This window comes from Macaca thibetana, chromosome 11 (genome assembly GCF_024542745.1).
Source record: "Macaca thibetana thibetana isolate TM-01 chromosome 11, ASM2454274v1, whole genome shotgun sequence".
Taxonomy (NCBI): domain Eukaryota; kingdom Metazoa; phylum Chordata; class Mammalia; order Primates; family Cercopithecidae; genus Macaca; species Macaca thibetana.
In genome coordinates this window covers 109457880-109485672 of record NC_065588.1, presented here as the reverse complement: position 1 = coordinate 109485672, position 27793 = coordinate 109457880, and the positions used below count along the sequence as shown (strand labels likewise).

The window sequence follows — 27793 nt, the reverse complement described above, 5'->3', positions numbered from 1 at the left end:
CGCTTTTTCTGTAAAGGGTTCAACAGCAACTGTTTTAGGCTCTGGAGGCCAAATGATCTCTGCTGCAATTACTAACCTGTGGTCATATCATGTGATCAGCCACAGACTATACATAAACAAATGGGCATGACTGTGTCCCTGTGTATTTACAAACACAGGCTGTGGGCCAAATTTGGCCAGCAGGCCGTACTTTGTTGACTGTTGCCCTAAATTCTCACAGCTCTAAATATATTGCAAATTAAATCAAACACAAAGAAGTACTCAACATATTTCTTCTTGGTTTTGAGGAATTAAAACAAGAATATATTTTCTCCTTTTTAAGACTTAATTTTGGCCAGGCGCTGTGGCTCACACCTGTAATCCCAGCACTTTGGGAGGTTGAGTCGGGCAGATCACCTGAGGTCAGGAGTTCGAGACCAGCCTGACCAACATGGCAAAACCCTGTCTCTCCTAAAAATACAAAAATTAGTCGGGTGTAGTGGCATGTGCGTACGCCTATAATCCCAGCTACTCAGGAGGCTAAGGCAGGAGAATCACTTGAACCTGGGAGGTGGAGGTTGCAGTGAGCCGAGACTGCGCCACTGTACTCCAGCCTGGGTTACACAGCGAGACTCCATCTCAAAAAAAAAAAAAAAAAAAAAAAAAAAGGACTTAAAATTTTTTAGATTTCACATGTCTACCTGGAGAAGATGATTTTCATTTCTATACTCGGCCTGACTGTGGTGACTGGTGTGAGAATGCTCTGCGGAAGCATAAAAATAAACACAAAACTCGATCAGAAGCCTCTTCCCGTTAGTCCTGCCATGGATTGTGTGGTCTGAGCACCGGCCTAACAGCCTGGTGTCGGATGTGATCTATGATGGCTGGGACATTCCTGGCGGCTGTCTGCGCCTCCACAAATACTCTCAAAGTTCTTTGAGCACAGGCGCTTTATGTTCTCCTCCACAAACGTGTTCTATACTGGATTTTCTGATGGTTCCTGATAAATGAGGTAGAAATACACAAGACATTTCTGGCATGTGAGTGCAACTGAACAGACTGGTTAGGAACAGGGCTCTGGAATGGGCCTGGCCTGGCTACTCCAAGCTATGCAGGCGTCAGCAAATCACACTGTCACTCTGACCCTCAGTCTCTTCATCTGCACTTCGAGAACCATACTCACTACCTCCAGGGTTGTGTTTATTTATTAAATTATTTCATCCTTATATGTAAAGCACTTTGCATAGTGCCAAGTGGCTAAGGCTTACTAAATGCCAGCTTTTACAGTTATTATAATATAGTTGGCCTTCCATATCTGTGAGTTCTGCATCCATGGATTCAAACAACTGCAAATCAAAAATATTCCAAAAACAAAAGGATGGTTGCATCTGTACCGTACATGTACAGCCTTCTTTTTCTTGTCATTATCCCCTAAACAATATAGTAAAACAATTTTTTTTTTTAATACGGAGTCTCGCTCTGTCACCCAGGCTGGAGTGCAATGGCATGATCTTGGCTCACAGTAACTTCCACCTCCTGGGTTCAAGCAATTCTTCTGCCTCAGCCTCCCGAGTAGATGGGATTACAGGCGCCCACCACCACACCCAGCTAATTTTCGCAAGTAGAGACAGGGTTTCACCATGTTGGCCAGGCTGGTCTCGAACTCCTGACTTCAAAGGATCCACCCACCTTGGCCTCCCAAAATGCTGGGATTAAAGGCGTGAGCCACCCTGCCCGGCCCAGTATAACAACTATTTACATAGCTTTTACATTGTATTAGGTGTTATAGGTAATGCAGGATAATTTAAAATATACGAGAGGATGAATGTGCACAGGTTATCTGCAAATACTCTGCCATTTTAGACAAGGGGCCTGAACATCTGTGGATCTTCACACCTACAAGGGGTCCTGCAAACAATCCCTGTGGACACTGAGGGTCAACTGTCTATTTCTGACTAAGAATGCAAAGGTCCCAGGGTCGCCTGGGTTTAACATCCAGCACTATCAGCAGCAGCAGCACTGCCCTGGTGAGGACGCCACCCCCAGCAACTGGCTGAATTCCTGAAGTCCTGACAGGGCATTCCCTGCAACACTGCACCTGACTATGAGTCTGGGACTTCCTGCCCCAGCGTTCTGCCCTGAGAGGCGGAAAGCAGTCCCCACTTCTCCACTCCCATGGCGCCCAGCGCTGTGTGGGTAGGGGCAGGCTGCTTCAGCATATAGCCTGAGGCACAGTCACTCACCAGGTTCATGATGAAGTACAGCTCGATGGAGAGGTACACGATGAAGAAGACACAGGACCAGGGGTTCCGGGAGTAGGAGGGCATCATCACATCTGGGAAACTGTATTTGCAGAGGGTGACCCGGCGTGCTGTATCTGCCTGTCTCCATCCTCTCAGAGCACATGCCTTGCAGAGGACAGCTCCTTGTTCGCCTTCCCAGCCTCCAACCCCGGTTCCCCTACTCTTACCCCTGGGCTTCATGCTCAGTGGGCCAACCCCATCTCCCAACGGCACCACAGCACCTGCCTGTGCTGGGATGTGGAATATACTTTGCAGAAAAGAGGAGGAGACCCCAGGGCAGCAGCAGAGGACCAAAGGCAAGGCAGAGTCTGCACTTACTTGGCTGTGGTCAGAAGGACGAACAGACTGACGATGCTGTTCTCCAGGGTGCTGAAGTACTGCAACGGAAGAGGGGGCAGAGGAGAGGTCGGGACCAGCCAAGAGCACATGGCCGCCAGGAACAGGCTGTGATGGGCCACCTGGCGCACCCTGCCACGCCCGCTCTTGCATCTCTCAAGGAATCCCTGAGGGAGGCAGAGGAAAGAGCAAATACGCAGTCCAGAGGCCTCCCCTTTCCTGCACCTGATGTTTCTGGCAGAAGCAGACTATTGACTTGGGGGGACTTTTTTCTAGGGAATCACATGTCTGGGCCATTCGTCTGGCTCTCCGCCACTACTCCTCTGCCAAAATATTTCAACGGTCCAAATCTGATCCTGGCGGCACCCCTTTGAAGGACAGAAAAGGGGATCCCCAGCTCTCAAGGAAGGAAGTGGTCAAGTCTGAGTGACGGGAACTCCCACGTGCGGTGCACACACAAGCTATGATGAGAAACCAGGCAGGGCCCCCCTTCCCCACATGGCTACAGGGTCACGCTGGTGACCCTGTCTGAGGGAAAAGTCCTCCATAAAAGAAGAGACAGACAAATGTGCCAATTACTTACGGGGTCTGAAGGGTTAGGGGAGAACAAGTAGAAACCTAGAAGCGGGTGGAAACACAGATAAACAAAAGGATTAGAGCAGAGGTCCCAAAACCTGGTGTGAAAAGGACCGGGCAAATACAGGCAAATGAATGCAGCAGGTCAGGAAGAGCAGCAGGGACTCTTGGGGACCACAGCACCCCAAGAATGCATGCTGTGTTGAAAGGGAGCAGGGCTGCAGGCACCAGACGCTTGCCGCTCTACAGCAATGTGCTGGGCACTATCAGCTCTGTTCTTTCAAAAGAGGGGAAGTCTGTATTTTTGTGTAAAATCTAATTTTAAAATGCTGGCTCCAAGTTTTCAGACCAAACAAAACCCATCTGTAGGCTGGATCTGGAATCCAGGCTGCTGTTTTGCAATCTTAGGTTCTGAGATCATGACAGCTGAGTAAAATTCCAAAGGGATCCGCTGCTCCCCTGCAGCCAGGGTCCCAGGGTGGGAATGCCATTCACTTCCTCCCTTCAGGAATGGACCACTCCCTGAGTCCCTGAAATCCTGAGTGGGAAAAGGGAGGAACTCTGCCCTTAGGGGAAATCAGCCCTACCCCTGGAGAAGCACAAACAAAATTCTACCAAGAGTGGGATGGCGGGTGGGAGGAAGTGAGAGCCATGACTCAGGACAAGGCAGCCATGAGGGCCAGGAGGGGTGGGGCCTGGCTCTAGCCTCAGAGTCAGGGCTCTGGAGTCCCACTGTCTTCGCCATCTGCGGAGTCCTGGTGAAAGGACCTCGGCTTTCCCAGCTGAGTACCAGGGCTTCCAAGGTCTACGCCCTGTGACTCTGTGTGGCTATCACAGTCAGCCCCATGTGAAAAACCAAGCCCTCCCGAATGAGCAGCCTGTGACCCTGCTGTACCCAGTGAAGCTGAAGTTTGCCATCTCTCAGGGCCCAGGCAAGTGCCTTCGAGAAACTCTCAAGCGTGAGCACCAGGAAACACACAAGAGTGTTCACTGCGGTGGGATTTGTGATAAGAAAAACATCCAACAGAAGAGCAGATTAACAAGCTTTGGCATACTTGCTCCGCTCCAGTGAAAATGAATATACGGCATCTACATGTATCAACAGGAATAAATTTCAAAAACACAGTATTGAGCGAAAGACCAATGTGTAGAAGTTAAGGATGTAAAGCTTTATCATTTCTTTGTCACTTGGGGAAACATAAATGTGAAACAAAATATAAAGAAGTGCATGGGAATGATAAGCTTAGGACAGTGGGTACCTTTGGGGAAAGCGGGAATCATGATCACTAAAGGTCACAAACGTGCCTTCCATTTTATTCTAAGGCTTCATTTCCTAAACTGGATGGTAGGTCCATGGGTGTTCACGTTATTATTATTTATTTATTTTGAGACAGGGTCTTGCTCTGTCACCCAGGCTGGAATGCAGTGGCACCGTCACAGCTCACTGCAACCTGTCTCCCCATGCTCAGGTGATCCTCCTGCCTCACCTCCTGAGTAGCAGGGACCACAGGAGCATGTCACACACCACTATGCCCAGCTAATTCCTGTTTTTGTTTGTTTTTTTGGTAGAGATGGGGTCTCGCGCTGGTCTCGAACTCCTGGACTCAAGCGATCTGCCTGCCTCAGCCTCCCAAAATGGTGAGACAATCGGCATGAGACACCATGCCTGGCGTATTTTTAAAATCTTTCTGAATTTCTGAAACTACCTGCTCTGGTCTGAATGTTTGTGTTCCCCGCCCCAATCCCTACGTTGAAATCTAATCCCCAAATTGAGGGTGTTAGGAGGTGGGGGCTGTTGGAGGTGAAGAGGTCATGAGTGTGAAGTCCCCCCGAATGGGATTAGTGCCCATATAAAAGAGGTCCCAGAGGCTGGGCGCAGTGGCCCACACCTGTAATCCCAGCACTTTGGGAGGCCGAGGCAGGCAGATCACAAGGTCAGGAGTTGGAGACCAGCCTGGCCAATATGGTGAGATCCCGTCTCTGCTAAGAGTACGAAAATTAGCTGGGTGTGGTGGTGGGTGCCTGTAGTCCCAGTTACTCAGGAGGCTGAGGCAGGACAATCACTTGAACCTGGGAGGCGGAGGTTGCAGTGAGCTGAGATCGCGCCACTGCACTCCAGCCTGGGTGACAGGGTGAGACTCCGTCTCAAAAAAAAAAAAAAAAAAAAAAAAAAAAAGAGGTCCCAGAGAGCTGCCTCTCACCTTCCACCACGTAAGGACACAGCCAGAAGGCACCACCTACAGATCAGGGAACAGGCCCTCACCAGACACCCACGGCTGGCCCTTGACCTTGGACTTCCAGATTTCACAGCCTCCAGAACAGGGAGAAACAAACTTCTGTTGTTTATAAGCCACCCAGTCAGGAAGAAATAAACTTTTGTTGTTTATAAGCCATGCAGTCTATGGCATTTTGTTATAGCAGTCCAAAAGGACTAAGGCACTGTCAAAATAATTTTTCTTCTCTTTTTTTTTTTTGAGACAAAGTCTCACTTACTCTGTTGTTGCCCAGGCTGGAAAGCAGTGGTACGATCTCAGGTCACTGCAACCTTGGCATCCCGGGTTCAAGCAATTCTCCTGCCTCAGCCTCCCAAGTAGCTGGGATTACAGGCGTGTGCCACCCACGCCCAGCTAATTTTTGTATTTTTAGTAGAGACTGGATTTCACCATGTTGACCAGGCTGGCCTCAAACTCCTGACCTAGGTTATCTGCCCACCTCGGCCTCCCAAAATGCTAGGATTATAAGCGTGAGCCATTGTGCCAGGCCCAAAATAATTTTTCATCTACTGTGAATGTGCTTTTTGAGTGCGCCTAGGCCTGAGAAGTAGGAACTCACCGAGGATGGCGAAGATGATCATGAAGAACAGCAGCAGCAGGAGGATGTCCATGAAGGGCGGCAGGGACTGGAAGATCTGCCGCAGGTTGCTGGGGAGAGATGGGCCAGCTCAGGGGAGGTGCCAGCTGGGGCGGGCCGTCTGGGACTCCTCCTTGTTGAGATGGGGGCCTAGTGCTTCTGACTCGAAATACTAAACCCTGCCATACCCTGGTGTGACATCATGCTTCATTTTTTCCTAAAGTGGCTTGAGACCCCCACTTAGTGGGTGGCGGGGAAGAACTGGGGCAGGCGTAGCACACAGCCACCTCCACCTGGTGACGGCCCAAGGAGGCAAGTGCCCTGCAAGCAGGGAACAGAGCAGAAGGCCAAGGGCATCACTTTGGGCGCAAAGGTCAGTTTCCATGAGCAGGATGTGGAAGGCATGAAGACATTTCAAGGCCACTTAGTCCTGGGACGCTGGGCCTGTTTCAAGGACAAGTCCTGTTTCTAGCTTTGCAGATGGGCACAAAGAATGAATTACAAGCCCACTCTCAGCAACAGTAGACCAGCCAAGAAATTTTCCAGATTGCGTCTCCCAAAATAAATCTCAGTTGAGGCTTGGTCCGGTTTGAGTTTGGTCCCACAGCCTCAGTGGAGATGGCAGGAGAGTCTGCTTGTGTCACATGGATGCTGCTGAGCTGCCTGCATTTGGGTAGATAACACGCATAGAGCGAGGAAGCAGCTCTGGAAGGCTGCAGAAAAGATGGGAAAAAGCCCTGGACCCAGAGGCCGCAAACCTACACTGCGGCAGGAAGATCGCTTTCTCCTGTGCGTGGGTGGAATGGCAGAGGGAGAGTGAGTGTGTGTGTACTCCCACCAGCATGCAGGGTCGACGTCATCACTAACTGACTCACAAGCTCTTGCCCCACCAGCCCAGAGGTCAGGCCATGCCAGGATAGTGACTGTCTGCCCAGCTTCCAACCCGGGCCTTACCGCCGGATGCCACCGCAATACCGACAGTCCACCAGGAAAATGCAGCGTAGTGCTCGGGTCACCCGCACATGGGACATCTGCCGTACCAACACCACGATGGCCTCGACAAACTGCACCACCAGCACCGAGGTCTGCGGGTGGCAGGCATGGAGCACCGTCAGGCCCTGCAGCCCAGCCGTCATCCTGCATACCTAGAATTGGGGGCTGGGGAGGCAGCGCCCACTCTGACCTCGGGAGGCCTTGTCTTCTCTCCAGCCCTCTCTCGCACTTCCTGCCAACATCAGGCAGCCCCAGAAGAAAAAAACTCCAGCTGCTGGCTCAGGTGTGTGGCACCAGGAGAATGAGCCGAAGGGAAGCATGACTGCTGGTATCCACTGAGGAGGCAAAACTGCCACTCTGCCAGGCCCCCTCGATCAGCCCTCCCTACTCACATCAGGGATCCTGGGGCCTGCAGCTCCTCTTCAGCTCCGCTTACTTGGCTACACTCTCCTAGAGTAGCACACATGCTCCACACACTACAAAGTGCCACCTTGACGTGCTCCTACTCACGCCACTCTCTGCGGCACAGAGAGAAAACGCGTAACACTAGGGACAGGTGAGCCCGGGCGCAGTGGGCAGAGCTGGGTGTGAACCCCATGTCTCCAGATGAATGTAAAACAGGGAGAGCAGCACACCTCTCTCCAAGGTGACTGCGCCAGTGCCTGGCAGGTACTAAACACCCCATCACATTAGCTACTGCTGGCATCACCACAACATCTAGGGCACTGGCAAGGCTGAGGGCGTGGTCAGGACAAGGACCCTAGGGTGACACCTCTAAGCATGGACTGGGTCCATGGTGGATTCTGAATTGTACCAAAGAGACAGGTTTGAAGGTGACATGGGAGAAAAGGCTGCAAGGGGAGGGACAGATGGGCGGACACATCACCTTGACCATGGTCCGCTTGTGCCGGATGAAGGTGTGGAGGCCCAGCCAGCGTAACTTCATGCAGAGTTCAAACACTACCACCATCAGGGCGAATAGCTCCAGGGTGGCGTGGACCTGAGACCAGAGGGTGTGGGGATGTGTCATGGCCAGCCCAGCCCATGGCCACTCCTCATTGCCCAATCCTCCCAGGACCTGGAAGTGCCCCAGGATATCCTCCCAACACACACCAGAGTTACAAAAGCCTGGCCCTGCATGCCTAAAGACAAAGCCTTGGTCACGGAGCCTTCCCCAAACAACTAAACATAAACTTGATATCCAGGAAACTGACATGCTGGTCCAAATGATTAAAAATCAGGAAGGAGCCTGAAGTTTGTAAGTTATAAGAAAAACAAATTAGCTGGGCGAGGTGGCGCACACCTGTAACCCCAGCTATTCAGGAGGTTGAGGCAGGAGAATCGCTTGAGCCCAGGAGGCAGATGTTGCAGTGAGCCGAGATGGTGCCACTGCACACCAGCCTGGGCAACAGAGGGAGACTCAGTCTCAAAAAGAAAAAAAAAAAAGTAAGAAAAACAAGATAAGATAAAATTTAATATCTAGCCTTGTTCTAAGAGGGATTTCATGTAATTTACAAAAGATCTATGAAAGACACTAAGAAAGCATCAATTAGGAACTTAATAAATAAAATCTGATTGTCAAAAAAACAAGGACTGTCAAGCAGAGAGCAGCCCCTAAAACTCTCATCCTCATTCTGGACAAAAGGACAAGACATGGAAAACCCTCAGCTGTAAAACCTTCCCAGCAGGGAAGTCAAGTGCTTCCGGGAAACAGACATGGGAGAGCTCCTCCTCCCGGGGGTGGGGAGGTTCGGGGCCTGTGGACATTCCAGTGGGCAGGAACTGACAGAGTGAAGGGACGGGAAGATGGACTCCAGCACAGGGGACAGAGTGGTGGAGGTGTGCAGAGGAAGAAACACAGACTGGCTGGAGCTGTGACTTTCAGGCACGAAGAAGGAGAAACAGGAAGGGAAACTGAGTCATGGAGGGCCTCAGAGGCCAGGCTGGATGAGTGCTTCCTAACTCAACAGGCACAGGCTTCCTTCCCTGCTTCCATGCCTCCCGCACACTCCTTGAGAAGGGAACAAGCACAGCTGCACACCTGCTCTGGCCCCCACTGAATGATGGCTGGGCCTAGGTGTGGGGACATCTGAGGGGCTGGAGCTGCCCAGGAAACATCTCCGCCTCCCATGGTGACCACACCCAAATGCCTTCTCCTTTGAGGCTGGAGACAGGGTAGTGGGACTATCCACTGGGTGCCCTCCCCACCCAGAGACAAGGTGTGGGCACTGGTTCTGAGCAGGGCCTGGGACACTTCCCCTCCCTGGAATGCACTGGTGGGCAGAATCCCAGAGAGACTGGCTGAAGGCCATTCACTCCAGCAGGGACACCCAGGCATTTCGGCTCCCAAGGCCTCTATGACCGCCTGGTATCTCTCTGTTTTAAGTCTGTTTGCAGTGTTTGTCCTCCCAGTATGTTCCTTTTTGGGGTTCTGTCGTTTGCCCTGAAAGCCGTGGCTCCCAGCCCCCCATGTGAGGAGCATGTGTGCTCACGTAGATGCCGAGCCGGAGCGCGGGGACGGCGGGGGCCTCGCACAGGGAGAGCAGCAGCAGCAGCAGGGCCGTGGCCAGCTCCATCAGGTAGAAGAGGTGATTGTGTGCAAAGAGGTAGGCCGCCAGCGCCTTGGCATCCTTGGGGTGGGTGAAGAACTTGTCATTGTTCTCGCCTTCCTGAAAAGATGAGAGCAGTGTGGGCATGTGAGCCTGGAGACCTGTCCAGCACCAAGGAGGAACCATGGGCAGGAGAGGAAAGGAAGGACCCAGGCAGGCAAGGAGAGATTCAAGCCAGAGACAGAAGACGCTGGAAAATCAAAATGATCTTCGCAAAACTCATGGTGGTCAAGTCTCACTCCTGCCTGCTGATGGGCTCAAGAGACTTGCTGCTTCTTAAAAACCACTTGGAGGAACCAAAGTGTCCTGAGACAGCCAGGTGTAGTGACATCCCAGCTACTCCAGAGACCAAGGCGGGAAGATCCCTTGAGCCAGGAGTTCAAGTCTAGCCTGGGCAACACAGCAAGACCCCATCTCTTAAAAAAGAGGGGAGGGGCTGGGTGCCATGGCTCATGCCTGTAATCACAGCACTTTGGGAGGCTGAGGCAGGAGGATTGCTTGAGCCCATGAGTTTGAGACCAGCCTGGGCAACAAGGTGAGACCCCTGGTGCCAGCTACTTAGGAGGCTGAGATGGGAGAATCACTTGAGCCCGGGAGGTCAAACCTGCAGTGAGCCAAGATCATGCCACTGTACTCCAACCTGGACCACAGAGCAAGATCTGGTCTCAAAAAAAAAAAAAAAAGAAAAAGAAAAAGAAAAAAAAGGTCCTAGGAGGAGATAAAGAGAAACAGGCATGAGTCCCCTCAGAGGCCAAGTTCTCCCTCTAGGAGTGCCCAGCAGAGTGTAAAGAGCTCAGAGGCCAGGCTCGATGGCTCACGCCGGTAATCCCAGCACTTTGGGAGGACGAGGCGGGCAGATCACGAGGTCAGGAGATTGAGATCATCCTGGCTAACATGGTGAAACCCCGTCTCTACTAAAAATACAAACAAATTAGCCAGGCGTGGTGGTGGGCGCCCGTAGTCCCAGCTACTGAGGAGGCTGAGGCAGGAGAATGGCATGAACCCGGAAGGCGGAGCTTGCAGTGAGCCGGATCGTGCCACTGCACTCCAGCCTGGGCGACAGAGCGAGACTCTGTCTAAAAAAAAAAAAAAAAAAAAAAAAAAAAGGGGGCTCAGTGTAAAGAGCCTGAGAGGAACCACATGAGCTTGGCTTTCTACTCCTTCCCTGAGGAATGTTGGGAAGGTTCCTTCGCCCTTGAGGCTCAGCTTCTTCAACGGTAAAGGCACTAACATTAGTGCTTCCTCCTGGGGCTGTTGTGAAGAAGAAAGGTGAGGACATTTGAAAGGCATTTAGAGTGGTGTCTGCCACACAGTCAGCTCACTACAGGTATTTGCTATTATCATAAGTTATATGAACATTACCAGAAAAAAGGAAGCCAATAACCCTGCCTAGTCAGACCCTTTAACGCCCTTCAAGAGCTACCTAGAACAGGCACAGTGGCTCATGCCTGTAATCCCAGCACTTTGGGAGGCTGAGCCGCATGGATCACCTGAGGTCAGGAGTTCGAGACCAGCCTGGCCAACATGGTGAAACCTCATCTCTACTAAAAATACAAAAATTAGCCGGGTATGGTGGCATGTGCCTGTGGTCCCAGCTACTTGGGAGGCTGAGACAGGGGAATCACTTGAACACTATTATACTCTATACTCCAGCCTGGGCCCCTGTCTCCAAAAAAAAAAGGAGCTGCACAGTGGCGTATTGCTACTATATGTTTACTTAATTCAGGATTCCCCATACCCTACCTTGTTTCAATTGACAAATAATAATTGTATATGGGGTACAATGTGATATTTTGATATATTTATATGTTATGTAATATTTTTTTTCTTTTTTTTTGAGACAGAGTCTTCCTGTGTCACCCAGGCTGGAATGCAGTGGTACAATCTCAGCTCACTGCAACCTCCGCCTCCTGGGTTCAAGCAATTCTCTTGCCTCAGACTCCTGGGTAGCTGGAATGACAAGTGCACACCACCACACCTGGCTAATTTTTGTATTTTTAGTAGAGATAGTGTTTCACCATGTGGCCCAGGCTGGTCTTGAACTCCTGAGCTCAAGTGATCCGCCCACCTCAGCCTCCCAAAGTGCTAGGATTACAAGTGTGAGCCACCATGCTCAGCCCATTCTCACAAACTTATTCTGGGAAAGGCCCTGCTTGCAGTTTGCAGAGTGACTGTGAGTGAGTCACTTCCCTGAAGCTGGATAAACTGCTCTCCTCATTAGCAAAAAATCGAGGCAAACCGCAGACCCAGCAGCAAACCTGGCAGGTGTAGGCATGTCAAAGGGAGCAAACACCTTGGCAGTCAACAGAGGGTAAGTTGAACATGGTTCTGTGCTCTGTGCAGGGCTGTGGTTTTCACTACCACCTCCATGGCCACGGCAGTGGGCAGGGGGCCACATACAGTGGCCTGGGAAGCTTCTGGTTTCAATAACTAAAAAAAAAAAAAATGTATTTCTTGGGCAATTTCTTCCAACAAATAGCCAGGAATGAAGGTCTCGCTAGAAGAACCACTGACATGGGGGCTCAGATTTTAACTCTAGGACTTGGAATCGTCCCAGAAGAGATGGGGGGAATGACGTCTCCACCAACAGATGGAAATATCACCCATGGCACTGGATTCTGAAGAAAACCCAAGAGAACATCGACCCTGTTTCCTGGCTGCTGATCATAAACTAGATTTGGAAAAATAAGGAAGGCCAGTTGTAGCGACTTCTAGGCCTTTGCTCTCTGCTCCCTGGGGTCCAAGTCCACATAGAAATGAGTACTGTTTCAAAGGCACCAGGACTGCTGAGCACGTGGCTCCAGAGGATGAGTTAACAGGTAACAGGTAAAATGTGGGAAGAGGGGAAACTGCAGGCACCAGATACCCTCAAAGCAGCGAGGGCCAATTATCCACGCACACCAGCAACCTGGCTCACTGCAGGACCTATAGCCTGGCTGCAAGTGTGAAAAGGCAGGCCATCTTGAGCTGGGCACAGAGGCTCACACCTGTAATCCCAGCACTTTGGGAGGCTTAAGCGGGTGGATCACTTGAGGTCAGGAGTTTGAGACCAGCCTGGCCAACATGGTGAAACCCCGTCTCTACTAAAAATACAAAAATTAGCCGGGCGTGGTGGCAGGTGCCTGTAATCCCAGTTACCTGGGTGGCTGAGGCAGGAGAATCGCTTGAACCTGGAAGGAGGTTGCAGTGAGCCGAGATCGCGCCACTGTACTCTAGCGTGGGCAATAGAGTGAGAGTCTGTCTCAACAAAAACAGGCCATCTCGTCCTCCAGGAACAGCTATGAATGACTGTGACTGTTCAAAGAAATCCAAGTTTTTCTTACATTTTTTTTAAAAAATGCATTTTTGGTAAAATAATTTAAACAATTTAAATTTGTAAGGTAGTAAAAATTCCATCAGCCAGAGATAATCATCTTTAATATTTAAACAACTTTCCAGATATGTATAGATATCTGTACACATACATACCCGCATGCATATGTTGCTGTATGACATCAATTTAAAATGATCATACAACACCAGCTGTTCCATAACTGCTTTTTTTCCACAAATACATGGCCCATTTTCAAGGAGATGCACACGGTCAGTTCATAAGTGATGCAACAGCACACAGAATAAAAAATATAATCTGGAGGCTAAACAGTTTAAATGTGGAGCTCTGCAACTCCCTAGCTGGGTGGCCTTGGGCATCATTTGGCCCCTCTGAGTCTCAGTCACCACATCTGTAAAGTGGGAGATGATCACTGCAGCCTCAGAGGCTTGTTACAAAGATTAGCAGGTGCCCTTTAAAGTCTCATATTTTCATTTCCAATGTCCTCACCTGCTTAGGAAAAGGAGGAATGATCAGGATCCTTAGAGCTTCAGCCATTCTAAGTCTGTGTTCTGACCAATCCCACGCTCTTATCTAGCCTCAGAGAAGGCGATGTGCAAAAGACATCCTCGCTAGATCATTAACAAGCATGCCTGAGCTTGGGACAATTTTCCTAAAACATTCTGTTGCCTTAACTTGAAACAAAACACAATCGTTTAGGTGTATATGATGCTGCATGAACGTATGAGAAACAAACGATTGAACAACCATCAAACAAATGTCTAAATTTCATTACATCTTTTTTCTTTTTTTTAGACAGGGTCTCATTTTGTCACCCAGGCTGAAGTGCAGTGACACAAACATGGCTCACTGAAGCCTCAACTTCCCAGAGTCAGGCGACACCTTCACCTCAGTCTTGCAAGCAGCTGGGACTAGAGGGTACACATGCCACGCCTGGCTAATTTTTGTATTTTTTCCAGAGATGGATTTGCCATGTTGCCCAGGCTTGAATTTCACTAAATCTTTTTTAAATGACAAAACAAATACTTGCAGTGGAGAGCTGATTCAGATAAGAAAGATTAGGGAAAATTATGATGTGAATGCACTTAAGAAAAAGTCTATTTCCTCATCCAAACTCTTAATGCAAACCAGAAACTGAAATCTTATAGTGACAAGATTGGCAAGATTAAGGTTAAAATGTCACCGCCAGTGGGGCCGTCAGTAAAGAGGCAATACTTCCTGTGGAGAGGATTCCATGATAAACATCAAGGACCTAAAAACTGTTGATTCCTTCTACCCGGTCATTCCATTTCTTAGACTTTCCATTTCTTTTACTTTCCTAGTAAAATAATCCTAGATGTAAGGGGGTGGGGGTGCTATGTATAGATTGTCCTTGGATTATAATTTACAATAAGGGAAAATATTCAAGATTATCAGGTTAAGTAAATTAGGATAATTTACCTGATATAATTTAAAGCTATTTAAATAGCCAGGTGTGGTGGCTCATGCCTGTAACGCCAACAATTTGGGAGGCTGAGGTGGGCAGATCACCTGAGGTCAAGAGTTCAAGACCAGCCTGGCCAACATGGCGAAACCCCATCTCTACTAAAAATACAAAAATTAGCCAGGCATAGTGGCACGTGCCTGTGATCCCAGCTACTCCAGAGGCTGAGGCAGGAGACTCGCTTGAACCCGGGAGGCAGAGGTTGCAATGAGCCAAGATCAAGCCACTACAATCCAACTCCAGCCTGGGTGATAGAAGGAGACTGTCTTCAAAAAAAGAAAAAAAGAAAAAAAAAAAAGCAGAATATAAAACTGCACATACCATATGACTTTTTTGGAAAACAGATATATTATTCTTATAGCACATTTTTTTTTTTTTTTAAACCTGGAAGGAAATAATGTTGACAGTGACTGCCTTAGGTGAATGTTTCTTCATTCTTTTTTGTATCTAAATTTATTGTAATAAGCATGTATTACTTTCACCTTTCACACAAAAATAAAAAATAAAAAAAAGAATCCTAAAATGGCAAACAGGAAAGCAGCAACAAGTTAAACAGGAATAAAGCTACAGCATTCAGTATGTAAAGAAGAATTCCCTCCTGAGAATGTGGCCTCTCAGTGTGCCCTGAGAAGAGGGAGGGTGGCAGGGAAGGCCGAGTGGACAGACTCCAGAAATTGTGGGGGTTAGCACAGCCCCAAACAGGGGCCTGAAGACAAGCCGGTGCACAGCAGTTTTCCCCTATGAGCACAGTCAGGTCAGCCAGCCCATCTTACGAACCTGAAGCTCACACACGAGCAGCAGCAGCAGCATGAACCGCCGCTGGAACTGAATTTCTGGGCACCTAACAGAGTCCTGGCTGCCCCACCCCACCAATAGGTGCAGAGAACCGCCAGGGCCTGACTGGAGATACTCACCTGGAGGTAGATTGCTGCCTCTTGGTAATTCATCTCCCAGTTGTGTGCGGGGCTGGAGGGGGAACTCCCGCCCTCAGAGCTGAGACTGGGGGCCTGGGAGTCGTGGATGGCATAGCTGCCGCCATCTGCATTGGAAGAGGAGAGAGATTCACTTGGCACCCAGGCTTAAGAGCATAAAGACACCGTTCGGCAGAAGAAAAGCCTGGCAGTCCCTTCATATGCTCACATGGACATCCTGTCATCTTCAACTCAACCTCCATGCTGTGTACTGATAACGGCAAGAATTAGCACAGCTGGTTACAAATGTTTTCCTTTCTCTTGATAAGTGAAAAAAGCAAGTACAAAATAGTACAAATAGTATGCTCTCTAATGTGTACAAAAGGGAGGAAACAAGAAAACATAAATACATCAACTTATCTTTACCAAAAGAAACACAGGAAGGAAAAATGAGAAGTCAATGAAATCAGTCGTCCTACAAGGGCTATAAGGAACAGTGTAGATGGACCCTTTTTGAATCCTTTGACTTTTGGAAGCATATTAACATCCTACTTAGTTAAAAATTAAAAACAACTGGATTTGTTCCCTGGTGCAGGGCCATCTCTTCCCTGCTGACAGCCACGCCCTCCTCCCCCAGCAACACTGGGCCATCTGTCTGGGTAGAACATCCCCTCCTTGCTCTCTGTCCACATTGTTTGGCTCTGGCCGACTCCACCCCTGGCTCCCGGGCAGGTGACCTGGGCCTGGCAATGAGCCCCTCGTCTCCCCTGGGCCCAGGGATTGGTTCAGGCATGGCTGCTGACCCAAGTCCGGCCAGTGACAGCTGAACTTGAAACTGTTCCTGGGCCAATTAGGAAGGAGGGGCTCTTTCCCTGTTGTTGCTCGCGGCTGCCTCTGCCACCGCATGGGGAAAACTTGCCTGAGAAGGAAGTCAGCAGAGAACAAAACAATAACCAAGAGATAACACTAACACCAGCTGCACCTCTGGAATTCAGCTGTGCCTGAAATCTACCCCTTAATTTCCAAAATCCAAGCTGATAAAGAGATCCCATTTGAGTCTGAGTTGGGTTTGTCACAATAATCTTGAGACTCTACTGATACACACAGTAAACAACAGCATCAAGAAATGATGCATTGATTGGGAAGAAGTGAATCTGAGAGAAATCTGTAAATCCGCATTGTAAATGATCCACCTGAAGGAAGATAAAGCATCTAATGTTTTGGGCTGAGCACGGTGGCTCACACCTGTAATCCCAGCACTTTGGGAGGCCAAGGTGGACGGATCACCTGCGGTCAGGTGTTCAAGACCAGCATGGCCAACATGACGAAACCCCAACTCTACTAAAAATACAAAAAGTAGCCAGATGTGGTGGCAGGTGCCTGTAATCCCAGCTACTCAGGAGGCTGAGGCATGAGAATCGCTTGAACCTGGGAGGCGGAGGTTGCAGTGAGCCAAAATTGCGCCACCACTCTAGCCTGGGGGACAGAGCAAGACTCCGTCTCAAAAAAAAAAAAAAAAAAAAAAAAAAAAAAAAAAAAAAAAAAAATCTAATGTTTTGATACTGGGATTTGCACAGTTGGCAGGAAGCAAATGTGTAAGGCTTACAACCATGCAAGGGACAGGAAACTGACAGGGCTCAAAGGCCTGCTGGGTTGCAAAAGGTCCTTCTGATCTTGAATTGCCAGTCATGAGCAACCAGGACCAGGCACATCCATTTTCCTAACAATAATGCTGCACATCTTTCCACATGTTTATTTACCATTTGTGTATCTTCTTTGAAGTGTCCAGATCTTTCACCTTTTTCTTTGTTTATTATATTATTATTATTATTATTAAATTGAGAGCTCTTTTATACACTCTGGATACAAGTCTATCAGATACATGATGATTTGCAAATCTTTTCCCCTTTGTGGTTTCTCTTCTCATTTTTTTCTAACAGCGCCTTTCAAAGGTCACTGAAACAGAAGTTTTACAAATTTTGATGAAGGCCAACTTATCCATTTATTCTTTTATGGATTAATACTTTTGATATCATGTCTAAGAAATCTTTGCCTCACTCCTGGTCATAAAGATTTCACATCAGGCCAAGGCGGGGAGGATCACTTGAGCCCAAGAGTTCAAGACTAGCCTGGGCAACACAGTGAGATCCTGTCTCTACAAAAAAATTAAAATAAAAAAGATTCCACATCAAGGCACAGTGGTGTAAGCCTGTAGTCCCAGCTGCTAAGAAGGCTGAGGTGGGAGGATCACCTTAGCCTGGTAGTTCAAGCCAGCCTGGACAACACAGAAAGACACTGTCTTTAAAAAAGAAAAATAAAAACAAAGATTTCACATCAATACCTCAATGCCTTGATTACTGTGGCTTTACAGGTCTTAAAATCAGGTAAATGTTGGCAGGGCACAGTGGTTCACGCCTGTAATCCCAGCACTTTGGGAGGCCAAGGTGGGCAGATCACGAGGTCAGGAGATCAAGACCATCCTGGCTAACATGGTGAAACCCTGTCTCTGCTAAAAATGCAAAAAAATTAGCCAGGCGTGGTGGTGGGCGCCTGTAGTCCCAGCTACTAGGGAGGCTGAGGCAGGAGAATGGCGTGAACCCAGGAGGCGGAGCTTGCAGTGAATGGAGATCGCACCACTGCAATCCCGCCTGGGGGACAGAGCGAGACTCTGTCTCGAAAAAGAAAAAAACAAAAAACCAGGTAGTGTTAATCCTCCAATTTTGTTCATCTTTTTTTCAAAGTTGTTTTGGCTAGCCCAGTTCTTTTGAACTTCCATATAAACTTCAGAATTAGTCGATTTCTTTGTCCCTAATCTAGGAGTCCAATCAATCAATCAATCAATAAAAATCCAGCCTGAGGAATATAGTGAGACCCTATCTCTACAAAAAAAAATTTTTTTAAAGTAAAAAAATTAGGCATGGTGGCATGTGCCTATAATCCCAGCACTTTGGGAGGCTGAGGTGGATGGATCGCTTGAAGTCAAGAGTGAAGACCAGTCTGGGTAACATACTAAGACCTCATCTCTACAAAAAGTATAAAAATCAGCTGGGCATGGTAGCTTGCACCTATAGTCCCAGCTACTCAGGAGGCTGAGGTGGGAGGATTACTTGAGCCTGAGAGGTCAAGGCTAGAGTGAGCTATGATCATGCTACTGCATTCTAGCCTGGGTGACAGAGCAAGATCCTGTCTCAAGAGTAACAGGCCAGGCGCAGTGGCTCACACCTGTAATCCTAGCAATTTGGGAGGCCAAGGCAGGTGGATCACCTGAGCTGAGGAGTTCGAGACCACCCTGGGCAACAAAGTGAAACCCCACTGGTCTCTACTAAAATACAAAAATTAGCCGGGCATGGTGTCACGCACCTGTAGTCCCAGCTACTCAGGAGGCTGAGGCATGAGACTCACATGAGCCCAGGAGGTGGAGGCTGCAGTGAGCCAAGATTACGCCACTGCACCCCAGCTTGGGCTGCAGAATGAGACTCTGTCTCAAAATAAATAAATAAATAAACAAACAAACAAATAGTCGATTTCTACTTAAAAAAAAGCCTGCTGGGATTTGATTGAAATTATGCCAAATCTATCCATGAGACATCTTAAAAACTCATGAATATGGTATATCTCTCAGTTTATTTTGATCTTCTTTAATTTCTCTTAGTAATGTTTTGTAGCTTTCAGTATATGGACCTGACACATCTTTTGTTAGATTTATCACGAAGCCTTTCATATTTCCGATGCTGCTGTAAATGAAGTTGCCTTTTAATCTCAATTTCCAATTGTTTGTTGTTAGTATACAGAAATACGACTAATTTTTATATATTGGCCTTCTATCCTGCAACCTGGATAAGCTCACTTAAAAGGTCTAGTAGCCTCTTTTGTAAATGTCATGAGCTTTTCTATACAGAAGATCATGTTGTCTGACAATAAGGACAGTTTTATTTCTTCCTTTCTAATCCAGATGCCTTTTGTTTTTCTTGCCTTATGGCACTGTTTAGAACCTCCCTCACAATACTGAATAAAAGTGATAAGAAGGGATATCTTTGTCTCATTCCCCATCTTAGGGGAAAAGCATGCAGTTTTTCACCACTCAGTATGATGTAAGCTAGAAGTTTCTCGTAGATACTCTTTATCAGGCTGAGGAAATTCCTTTCTATGCCTAGTTTGTTGTGAGATCTTACCATGAATAGGAGCTGGATTTTGTCAAACACTTTGTCTACTTTGAGATGATTTCAGCTTGAGTATCCCTAATCTGAAAATCTGAAATCCAAATGCTCCAAAATTCCATACTCTTTGAGTACCAACATGACACTCAAAGAAAATGCTCACTGGAGCATTCTGGATTTCATATTTTCAGGTTAGAAATAACCAATAAGTATAATGCAAATATTCCAAAATCTGAAAAAAATTAAAAATCAGAAATACTTCTGGCCCCAAGCATTTTGGAAAAGGGACAGTCAGTCTGTATATGGTTTTTCTTTCTCCTTTGGTTAATATAGTGAATTACAATGATTGGTTTTTGAACATTAAACCAACCCTGCATTCCTGAGCTAAGTCCCTCTAGTCATGATGTATTATCCTTTTTATATATTATTGCATTTGCTAAAATTGTTTCAATTTTTTGCATCTATATCCACGTAGAATGTTAGTCTGATGTTTCTTTCCTTGTGATGTCTTTGCTGGTTTGGGTATGAAGGTAATGCTGGTCTCATAAAATGCGCTAGAAAATATTTCCTCCTTTTCAATTTTCTGGAAGACTTTGGGTCAAATTCGTATAATTTATTCCCTAATGTACAGCGTTCACCAGGAAAGCTATCTGGGCCTGAAGTTTTCTTTCTAGGAAAGTTTTTATTACATATTAACCTTCTTCAGTACATATAGAGCCACTCAGGTTTTCTATTCTTACTGAGAAAGCTTTGGTGGTTTGTATCTTTTAATAAATTTGTCAAGAGGTTAAGCAATCTGTCCAAGATCACACAGCTGTAAGGGCTGAACCAGGCTTTGGCCCCTAGCAGCTTGCCTCCAGAGCAGATGCACTTAACCACTATGCAGTACTACCACCCCCTTTAAGGAAGAGGAGTCGGGGATGAGGAATGCAGATGATGATTTTAATCTACTGGTAGCAAACATTTATTGAGGTTTACTATATGCCAAAACCTATCCTATGGCAGATTTTATTTTCCAAAAATGGCCACCACATTATCTTTCACCTTCCATGCTCTTCTGGAACCTTGCCACTTTTCCACACACAGAAGCTCTCTTCCTCTTGAAATCAGGTGAGCCTTCATGACTGCTGTGACTAATAGAGAACAGGGAACCTCATGACTTCTGAGGTTATAAAAATACTTTCACCTTATTCTCTTGGGGCACTTACTTGTGGAACCGAGCGACCATTTTGTAAGGAAGCCCAAGCAGCTGGTGGAGAGAGAAGACTCAAGGTCCCAGTTCACAGCCCAGCTGAGCACCCAGCCAAGGGGTAGTACCAACTTCTCTGCCACATCAAGGAGCCATCTCAAAAATAGATCCTCCAGCCCCAGTTAAGCTGTCCAAACAGATGCTACATACAACAGCAAAAAGACAACTCCACCAAGCCCTGCGCAAACTGCAAAGTCAAGCAAAATAAATGTTGCCATCTTAAGGCACTCTGTTGGGGCAGTGATTTGTTACAAGGGCAACAGATAACTGATACCTATCTAAATACATTGTATCTATTAACCCACTTAGTTCTAACAACCCTGGGAAGAAGGTAATATTGTTATCAATAGATAACTGATACCTATCTAAATACATTGTATCTATCTATTAAGCCACTTAGTTCTTACAACAACCTTGCTAAGTAGGTAATATTATTCCCACCTCAGACTTGAGGTGCACAGAGGCTAAGTAACCTCCCCAGGTCATGCTGCTAGTGAGAAGCAGGGCTGGGAGCCCAAACTAGGCTGCCTAGCTCCCAGTCGGTAGACTACTTGCCTCTCAAGAATCAGAAACTTGAAAAGGATAACAGGGTAGTTAGTGCCAAAAGGACCAAAAATACACTAGCATTTCCATCACTAGAGTGGAGTTCCAAGTAGGAGGTGGGACATCTGGGTGCGGTTTCAACTTGGTAATTCTGACCCTTGTCTTCCCAATAGCAACAGAGCAGCATTCCCTACTCTGATCCCAATGCTCATTTCTGAAAGAACTAAGCCCTAGGCAGAGACAGGAGAAGGTCAAACCACCTTCCTCAATCTGCTCCCGTGGATCAGGGAAGCACCAGCCAAAACGTGACTCCTGAGCAGAAAAAGCCACAGGCGAGCAGCTGGATGGAGCTGCGTCCTCGTGCGCCCATGCCCTGTCCTCCATGACCTCCATATGCCCCAGCAGGGGCTGGCACCAGCAACACAGCAGAGTCCTAGATAATATAAATAACAATGATGGAGTGGGGCAGGTAGCTGCTAGCTGGCACAGATGGCAGCAGCCATTAGTGCCACCCTCCTACCCGACACTAGACAGGAGCGTCTATGTAAGCCACTGCCATGAAGAACCCCTTTGGAGCCTTCCCACCCTTCTTCTCTCACAGGGGTCTCCTTGAATTGACAGGAACTTCCTCTTTGTGCTCAGGAGCTCTCTCAACCCATTCCTGGTGGGGAGAGGACATCTGGTCCTTCTCAACAGCTCCCCCATCCCTCACCACTTATACCACAGCACCCCTGGGACCAGGTGGCCCAATGCATCCCATGGTGCAGGCCATTCCTTGCTAACAAGCCTCACTGACACTCCCAGCAACAGGTTTCTCCGGGGAGCAGGTAACCTTTGCTATCTTTAGGTGTCCTGGTTTGGGTGAGAGATAGTCCCTCTTCCCCGATACATAACCCTTCAAAGCCACAAAGGACAGTTCCATTCAGCTGAAATCCACAAGGATCACTGAGACTGGAAGGACTAGGCTTATGGCTGCCCTGGGAGGACAGTCCTCAGAGCCAGAAATCTTAATCCCATCTTCTTTTTCACTTCTTATGGCCTGTAACTCACCAGGTCTAGAAAGGTCTCCTCCCTCCTCCCTCTCATCTCTACTCAAGAGGTCTTTGGGGCCTCTTGTCTTTCACCTAAAAGCCTGCAGCAACCTGGACTCGCTCTCATTGTCCAGGCCTTTCCTGACCACCTGACTTGGGCCCCTTGAGGCAGGATAAATCAATCTGGTAAGGCCGAAGTCTGATGGTGTCACTCTGCTACTTAAAATCCTTCCATGGCTTGCCTGCAGAAAAAGACTGACTCCTTGGAACAACAGGAGAGGATCTTTAAAGCTGGCTCCTGCTACAGCCCTCTCCCTTTTCCCTATTCCTGTACCAAACTCCTAACAGCAGAGGGGCTGGGGCCTGAGCCTCAGGGCTGGCCGCAGACAGCAACAGGTGACCATGGAGAGCTAAGGATGCAGGGAGCTGGCTGGAGTCCCCCCATGGGACAGTGAGCACCACAGAGACAAAACGTGAGCCCATGGCCACAGACCATACGTGGCTGGTGGGTGAGGGCAGACACGTGGCAGTGCTGCCAATGGTGGAATGAGGACTCAGGAATGGACTTCACAGGGTGTTTCTGCTAGATCTGAAAGGGCTTTCTAATAACTAGAAATGATGGACCATCAGAGAGGGCTTTAACTTTGTCAGGTTTGATGGATTAAAACACAGAAGTCAGCGCCATGCTTCGTTAGAACTGGGTACCTAAGTATTTGTTATTTTAATCTAAACATAATCTGTGAGTTGGAAATAAGTCTCTTTCCTTTTTTTTAATTTTTAGTTTTAGAGACAGGGTCTCACTACGTTGCCTAAGCTGGACTCAAATTCCTGGACTTGGGCGATCCTCTCTCCTTGGCTTCCATTTGGAAATAATTCTTTTTACTGAGCCCAGGCTGGAGTGCAGGGGCACTATCATGGCTTACTGCAGCCTCAACGTCTCAGGCTCAAGCCATCCTCCCACCTCAGCCTCCAGAGTAGCTGGGACTATAGGCATGTGCCACCATGCCTGGCTAATTTTTTCTTTCTTTTTTTTTTTTTTTTAGAGATGGGGTCTTGCCATGTTGCTCAGGGTGGTCTCAAACTCCTAGGCTCAAGTAATCCACCTGCCTCGCCCTCCCTCCCAGTTCTAGGATTATAGGTGTGAGTCACTGCACCTGGCTGGAAATAATACTTTTATTTTTAGTTTTAAACTTTTATGTATTTTTTCTTTTTTTTTTTTTTTTGAGACAGAGTCTCGCTCTGTTGCCTAGGCTGGAGTGCAGCGGCACAATCTCATCTCACTACAACCTCTACTTCCCAGGTTCAAGTGATTCTCGTGCTTCAGCCTCCTGAGTAGCTGGGACTACAGGCGTGCACCACCACACCTGGCTAATTTTTGTATTTTTTGGAAGAGATGGGGTTTCACCATGTTGGCCAGGCTGGTCCTGAACTCCTGACCTTCAAGTGATCCAACTGCCTTGGCCTCCCCAAGTGCTGGGATTACAGGTGTGAGCTACCGTGCCTGGCTGGGAAATAATTCTTAATGAAAATATTCTAAGACCAACAACTGGCCTGTTCATCTACTCCTTTGTTTAGCAGACATTCCCAGGGTTGTCCCTGCCCAAGGGCAGCTCCTAGGTGCTGGACCCTTAGTGGGGAATGTAGGAACGAGGTAGCCCTTGCCCTCCAGGGGCACCTGTCTGCAGAGGCAGTGGAGTACCCCATCACCACCTGGCCTCAAAAAGAGGCTCTGTAGCTACTAGTCATGGAAGTTTCAACAGCAAAAAGGTTCACCAGCCAGTGAGCAGTGGACTAGCTGCCCCTGCAGCTTGTGGCATCTAAATGTTTACAGGTATGTGGTGACTTCAAGGGGAGCAGGCAGGTGGGTGCAGATGGCTTCAGAAGGAGCTCCAAACTGCGGAGCTGCCCCAGAGGATTGGCAGTGCCACACACAGTCTGAGCAGGGCCCAGCTGCCTAGATCCTGATGGCACCAAAAGCCTTCCACAAACACTTCCTCACTGCGTAGGGAGGGCAATGGCATCTTTTTTTTAGCGCATGTGTCCCTCTCCCACCTCCCGATTAACTGCAGCCCCCAAATCTAGCCCCAATTTCATCAGCTCAGCTTCAGCTACAAGAACACACACAAACACTTGTGGAGCAAATTCTGTGAGGCAGGCACTACTCTCGGCACTTTATATGTGAAATAACTTCATCCTCGCAACCACCTTAGGAAGTGGATACCATCAGTATCCCCATTTCACAGGTGCTGGGACAGAAGCACAGAGATTAGTCAGTTTGTCCAGGGGCTCCCACATTTAGAAAGTGATGGAGCTGGAGAATAAATGAGGTCTGTGCCTGGAACCACTCTAACTGCGGGCGGTGTTATTCCACGTGATCTGCACAGTCCATGAATGGTGTGCGATGGTTGGGGATGAGCACCATCCAGGAATCAGAGCCAGCGTGCAGAGGCCATCACCGCAGCTGGCACTGTGCGGCACTTCCTTTTCCTAGTACTTCGTTTCTGCTGTGTTTGATGGAAGTAGAGGTCCTCTGCCACAGAGTGTGGGAAGCCCTGCTACATAGCTCTCTGGCATGCATTGTAGGCACTTTCTGCTGCTGTCTTAGGAGCAACAACTGTCAGGTCAGGAGCAGATCCTAGAGACCACCTAATTCAAGGCCCAGCTTTTAGAGATGGGGAAACTGAGGGCAGGGAATGTGATGTCTCCGTGGTATAGGGCCAACTGGTTACAGCACCAGGTCTAGCACCCAGGCCTCCTGGCTCCCCATCCAGAGCTTTCCTTCATACAAATATCTCCCACTCATCTCTCACTAGTGAAATGTAGGGGATAGCTCTGCTGACCCACTGTCTGCCGTGGGGTACACTGGCCGCTGTCTCTTCTGATGGACAGCATACAGCTGTGAGACAGGCTTAGCACCTATGACCCAAATCAAAGAGAACATGTGGCTGGTTCTCGCACAGATGGTCCCTCCATTGGCCAGGGCTCTTGGGATGCACTCTTACAGGCCACAAGTGACTGGGGGGCAGGAGAAGGCCCTGGGGTGACTGAGACCACATTTTCCTGGCCGTACCGGTGCTGCATGGAACAGCTGCACCAACAGAGAATCTTGCAGCAGGAGGGGCCTCAGGAATCAGGAGGCTCCTCCCCTCCCACAATCAGCTGAAAGGCCCACAAATAGGGGCTGTGCCTGGCCCACAAGACCTTGCTCTCACCAGCTCCTCTGCCACACTGTGGCCCAAACCACCTCTCCCCTAGACCAACACAATCCCTTCTCTGTGTCCCTCTCTGTTCTACCCTCTGTGGCCTATTCTTGACACCAGTCAGAGAAATCCTCTGTTGCGGGCACATGTGTGTGGGTTTTTGGCAAACTTTTTTGTTTAATATAACAATAATCCTCAAGAACACTAAGCCAAATGGTATCACTCCTCTGCCCGAAACATGCCCCAGCCTCCCTTGATCGGAAGATCTCATGGAACCTGACCCATGATCTCTCCAAGTCACCTCGTCCCGCCTGCCCCTTGCTGCTGCCATGCTGGCCTCCTTGTTGTTCTGAAACGTGCCTGGAACACTCTGCCTTGGGGCCTCTGCCTCCCGTCTTTGGCTGTTTCCTCACACCTTCCAGTTTCCACCCAAACATCTTACCAAAGGCTCCCCTTGGCCTCCCCTACAAGGTGAGACCACATCACTCTGTCCCCTCAAAGTGCTGAGGCTTCCTCCTGGGGCTGTCACCACCTGACAGGGTATCTGTTTACTTGTGGGCCTGTTTCCCTGCCTGGAATGTCAGCTCCAAGAGGGCAGGGACTTTTGTTTTGGTCACTGTGGTGTTCCCAGGCCCCAGAACAGTGTTGGATACAATGTGTAAGGGGTCAGCAAACATATCTGAATTGAAGTGAAATAGAAGGCCTTGCCTGCCCTGAAGATTCCACACACCCCCGTGGGGCACTTAAGGATGGCCACAGCCTGGAGGGTGGAGAGCAAGGAGCCATCCATGGGGCCTGGCAGGCCTCAGGCAAGAGGGTGGGCTCCACCGGGGGTGCAGTGGGCATCACCAACGGGTGTTAGGAAGGCGTGTGACGTGGTAATTTTGTATTTGTAAAAACCCTTCTTTTAGTGGTCTGCTGAAGAGGGGCTGTTTTGTGTAAGAGTAATTCAGGGTAGAACCTTGAAAGGGACAGGGAAGAATAAGACTCAAGAGCTAAGGTGAAAGAATAGCGAATTCTCCCCCTCCCAGGGCAGACTTTGCTCTGTGCTTCTAACCACTCAACCTCAGAAAACAGGACTTGGTGTGCTCATGTGGTCCCAAAAGGCAAAGCACGATCACTCTTTTCTCCACATGGAGAAAGGGACGAAAGGCCTGAGGTGACACTGGCCATTCAGGGGCTTTTCAAGAAAGCCACAGGTGATCGCAAAGGGCCTCCTTCACACCCAGGCACGAGCGACTGGGGTGCATATTTAGGGATTATAGAAAGGGTGCAAATGGAAGGCAAGGAGCCACAGTTCCATTCTGTTCCTTTTGTACGTGGCCTTTATGCAGCAGTGCAGCTGTGCCAGCCAAGTCCAGGGCACGGCAGGGGCTGGGTGGAGCTGGGCCACCTTGTGGGGTGCTAATCCCCTGCCCTGTCTGCTGTCTAACCCTCTTCCCCACTTATGAGGTTACAGAAGTAGCCAGAGAGGCAGTGGAAATGCTCCCACCCCGAGTGCTGCATTGTTCCCGCAGAAGGTATGCTCCAAGGCTTGGCAGCTTCCTGAGGAGGACATTTCAGGCCCAGGAAAGAGGGAAGGCAGGGGGCAGAAGGGGCAGATCAAAGGGGACAGGGCTGATAGCCAAGTCCTGGTGAGTCAGGGTGTGAGCCGGTGAGTGCAGATGGAGTGGTGTCTGGGAGAATGAGCCCCTGCTTGCTGGGGAACCAATCCCAGCAGGCCCAGCTTCCTCGAACTGAATACCCTCCGTGTGGGAAGTAAGAGGGCGTGCAGGGGCCCCAAGCTGCCCTGAGAGGTCAGCACTATATGTGAAGCTAGAGGACAGTCTGCCCCACCGAAGCCCATTGTGCCCACTGGGTTGGCTGCAGGACCTCTACCTGGGCAGCCTTGAATGCCAACAGTTGTTCGCACCCACCTGCTCTAGTGGCCTGGTGCCTTGCTCTGACCTCCTACTGCCCACAGACCCTGGGCAGAACCTCCTGGTCAATGATTGGCACTCGCATCTTCGGAGTACCAGGCACAGAAAACACAGGAAGCGTCCTAGCCAACAAAGTGACCAGGCAGGCTCACCCCGCATCACCCCAGTCCAGCCCCTTCCTCTGTGTGCCGGGGCTGGCCCTCTCCAACCGGTGCTCATTACAGACCACGGAAGAAGCAACACCTGTGGCCTCTGACCTTGGCACTGTTCTTGCCCAGAGCAGAATGGGTTCTTCCAGGCCAGCCGGAAAGGCAGGGATCGGG

General features: G+C 48.8%; 1 protein-coding gene across 6 annotated transcripts in view; it reads right to left on the bottom strand.

Annotated features, from left to right (window-relative positions):
- The window catches only part of TPCN1 (two pore segment channel 1), a 73280-nt gene that overhangs the window by 20097 nt on the left and 25390 nt on the right, over positions 1-27793 (bottom strand). For 3 of the 6 annotated variants that reach the window (XM_050749692.1, XM_050749688.1, XM_050749693.1), the window contains exons 3-10: positions 15375-15499; positions 9530-9706; positions 7924-8037; positions 6999-7129; positions 6027-6115; positions 3202-3236; positions 2601-2659; positions 2223-2322 (exon numbers count right to left, since the gene is read on the bottom strand). In XM_050749692.1, the coding sequence (XP_050605649.1) occupies positions 2223-2322; positions 2601-2659; positions 3202-3236; positions 6027-6115; positions 6999-7129; positions 7924-8037; positions 9530-9706; positions 15375-15499 (830 nt within the window). Of the gene's footprint in view, positions 1-2222; positions 2323-2600; positions 2660-3201; positions 3237-6026; positions 6116-6998; positions 7130-7923; positions 8038-9529; positions 9707-12784; positions 12988-15374; positions 15500-15600; positions 15761-15797; positions 16118-27793 lie in introns of those variants that run through there. The other 3 variants (XM_050749690.1, XM_050749689.1, XM_050749691.1) reach the window with 3 other exon arrangements.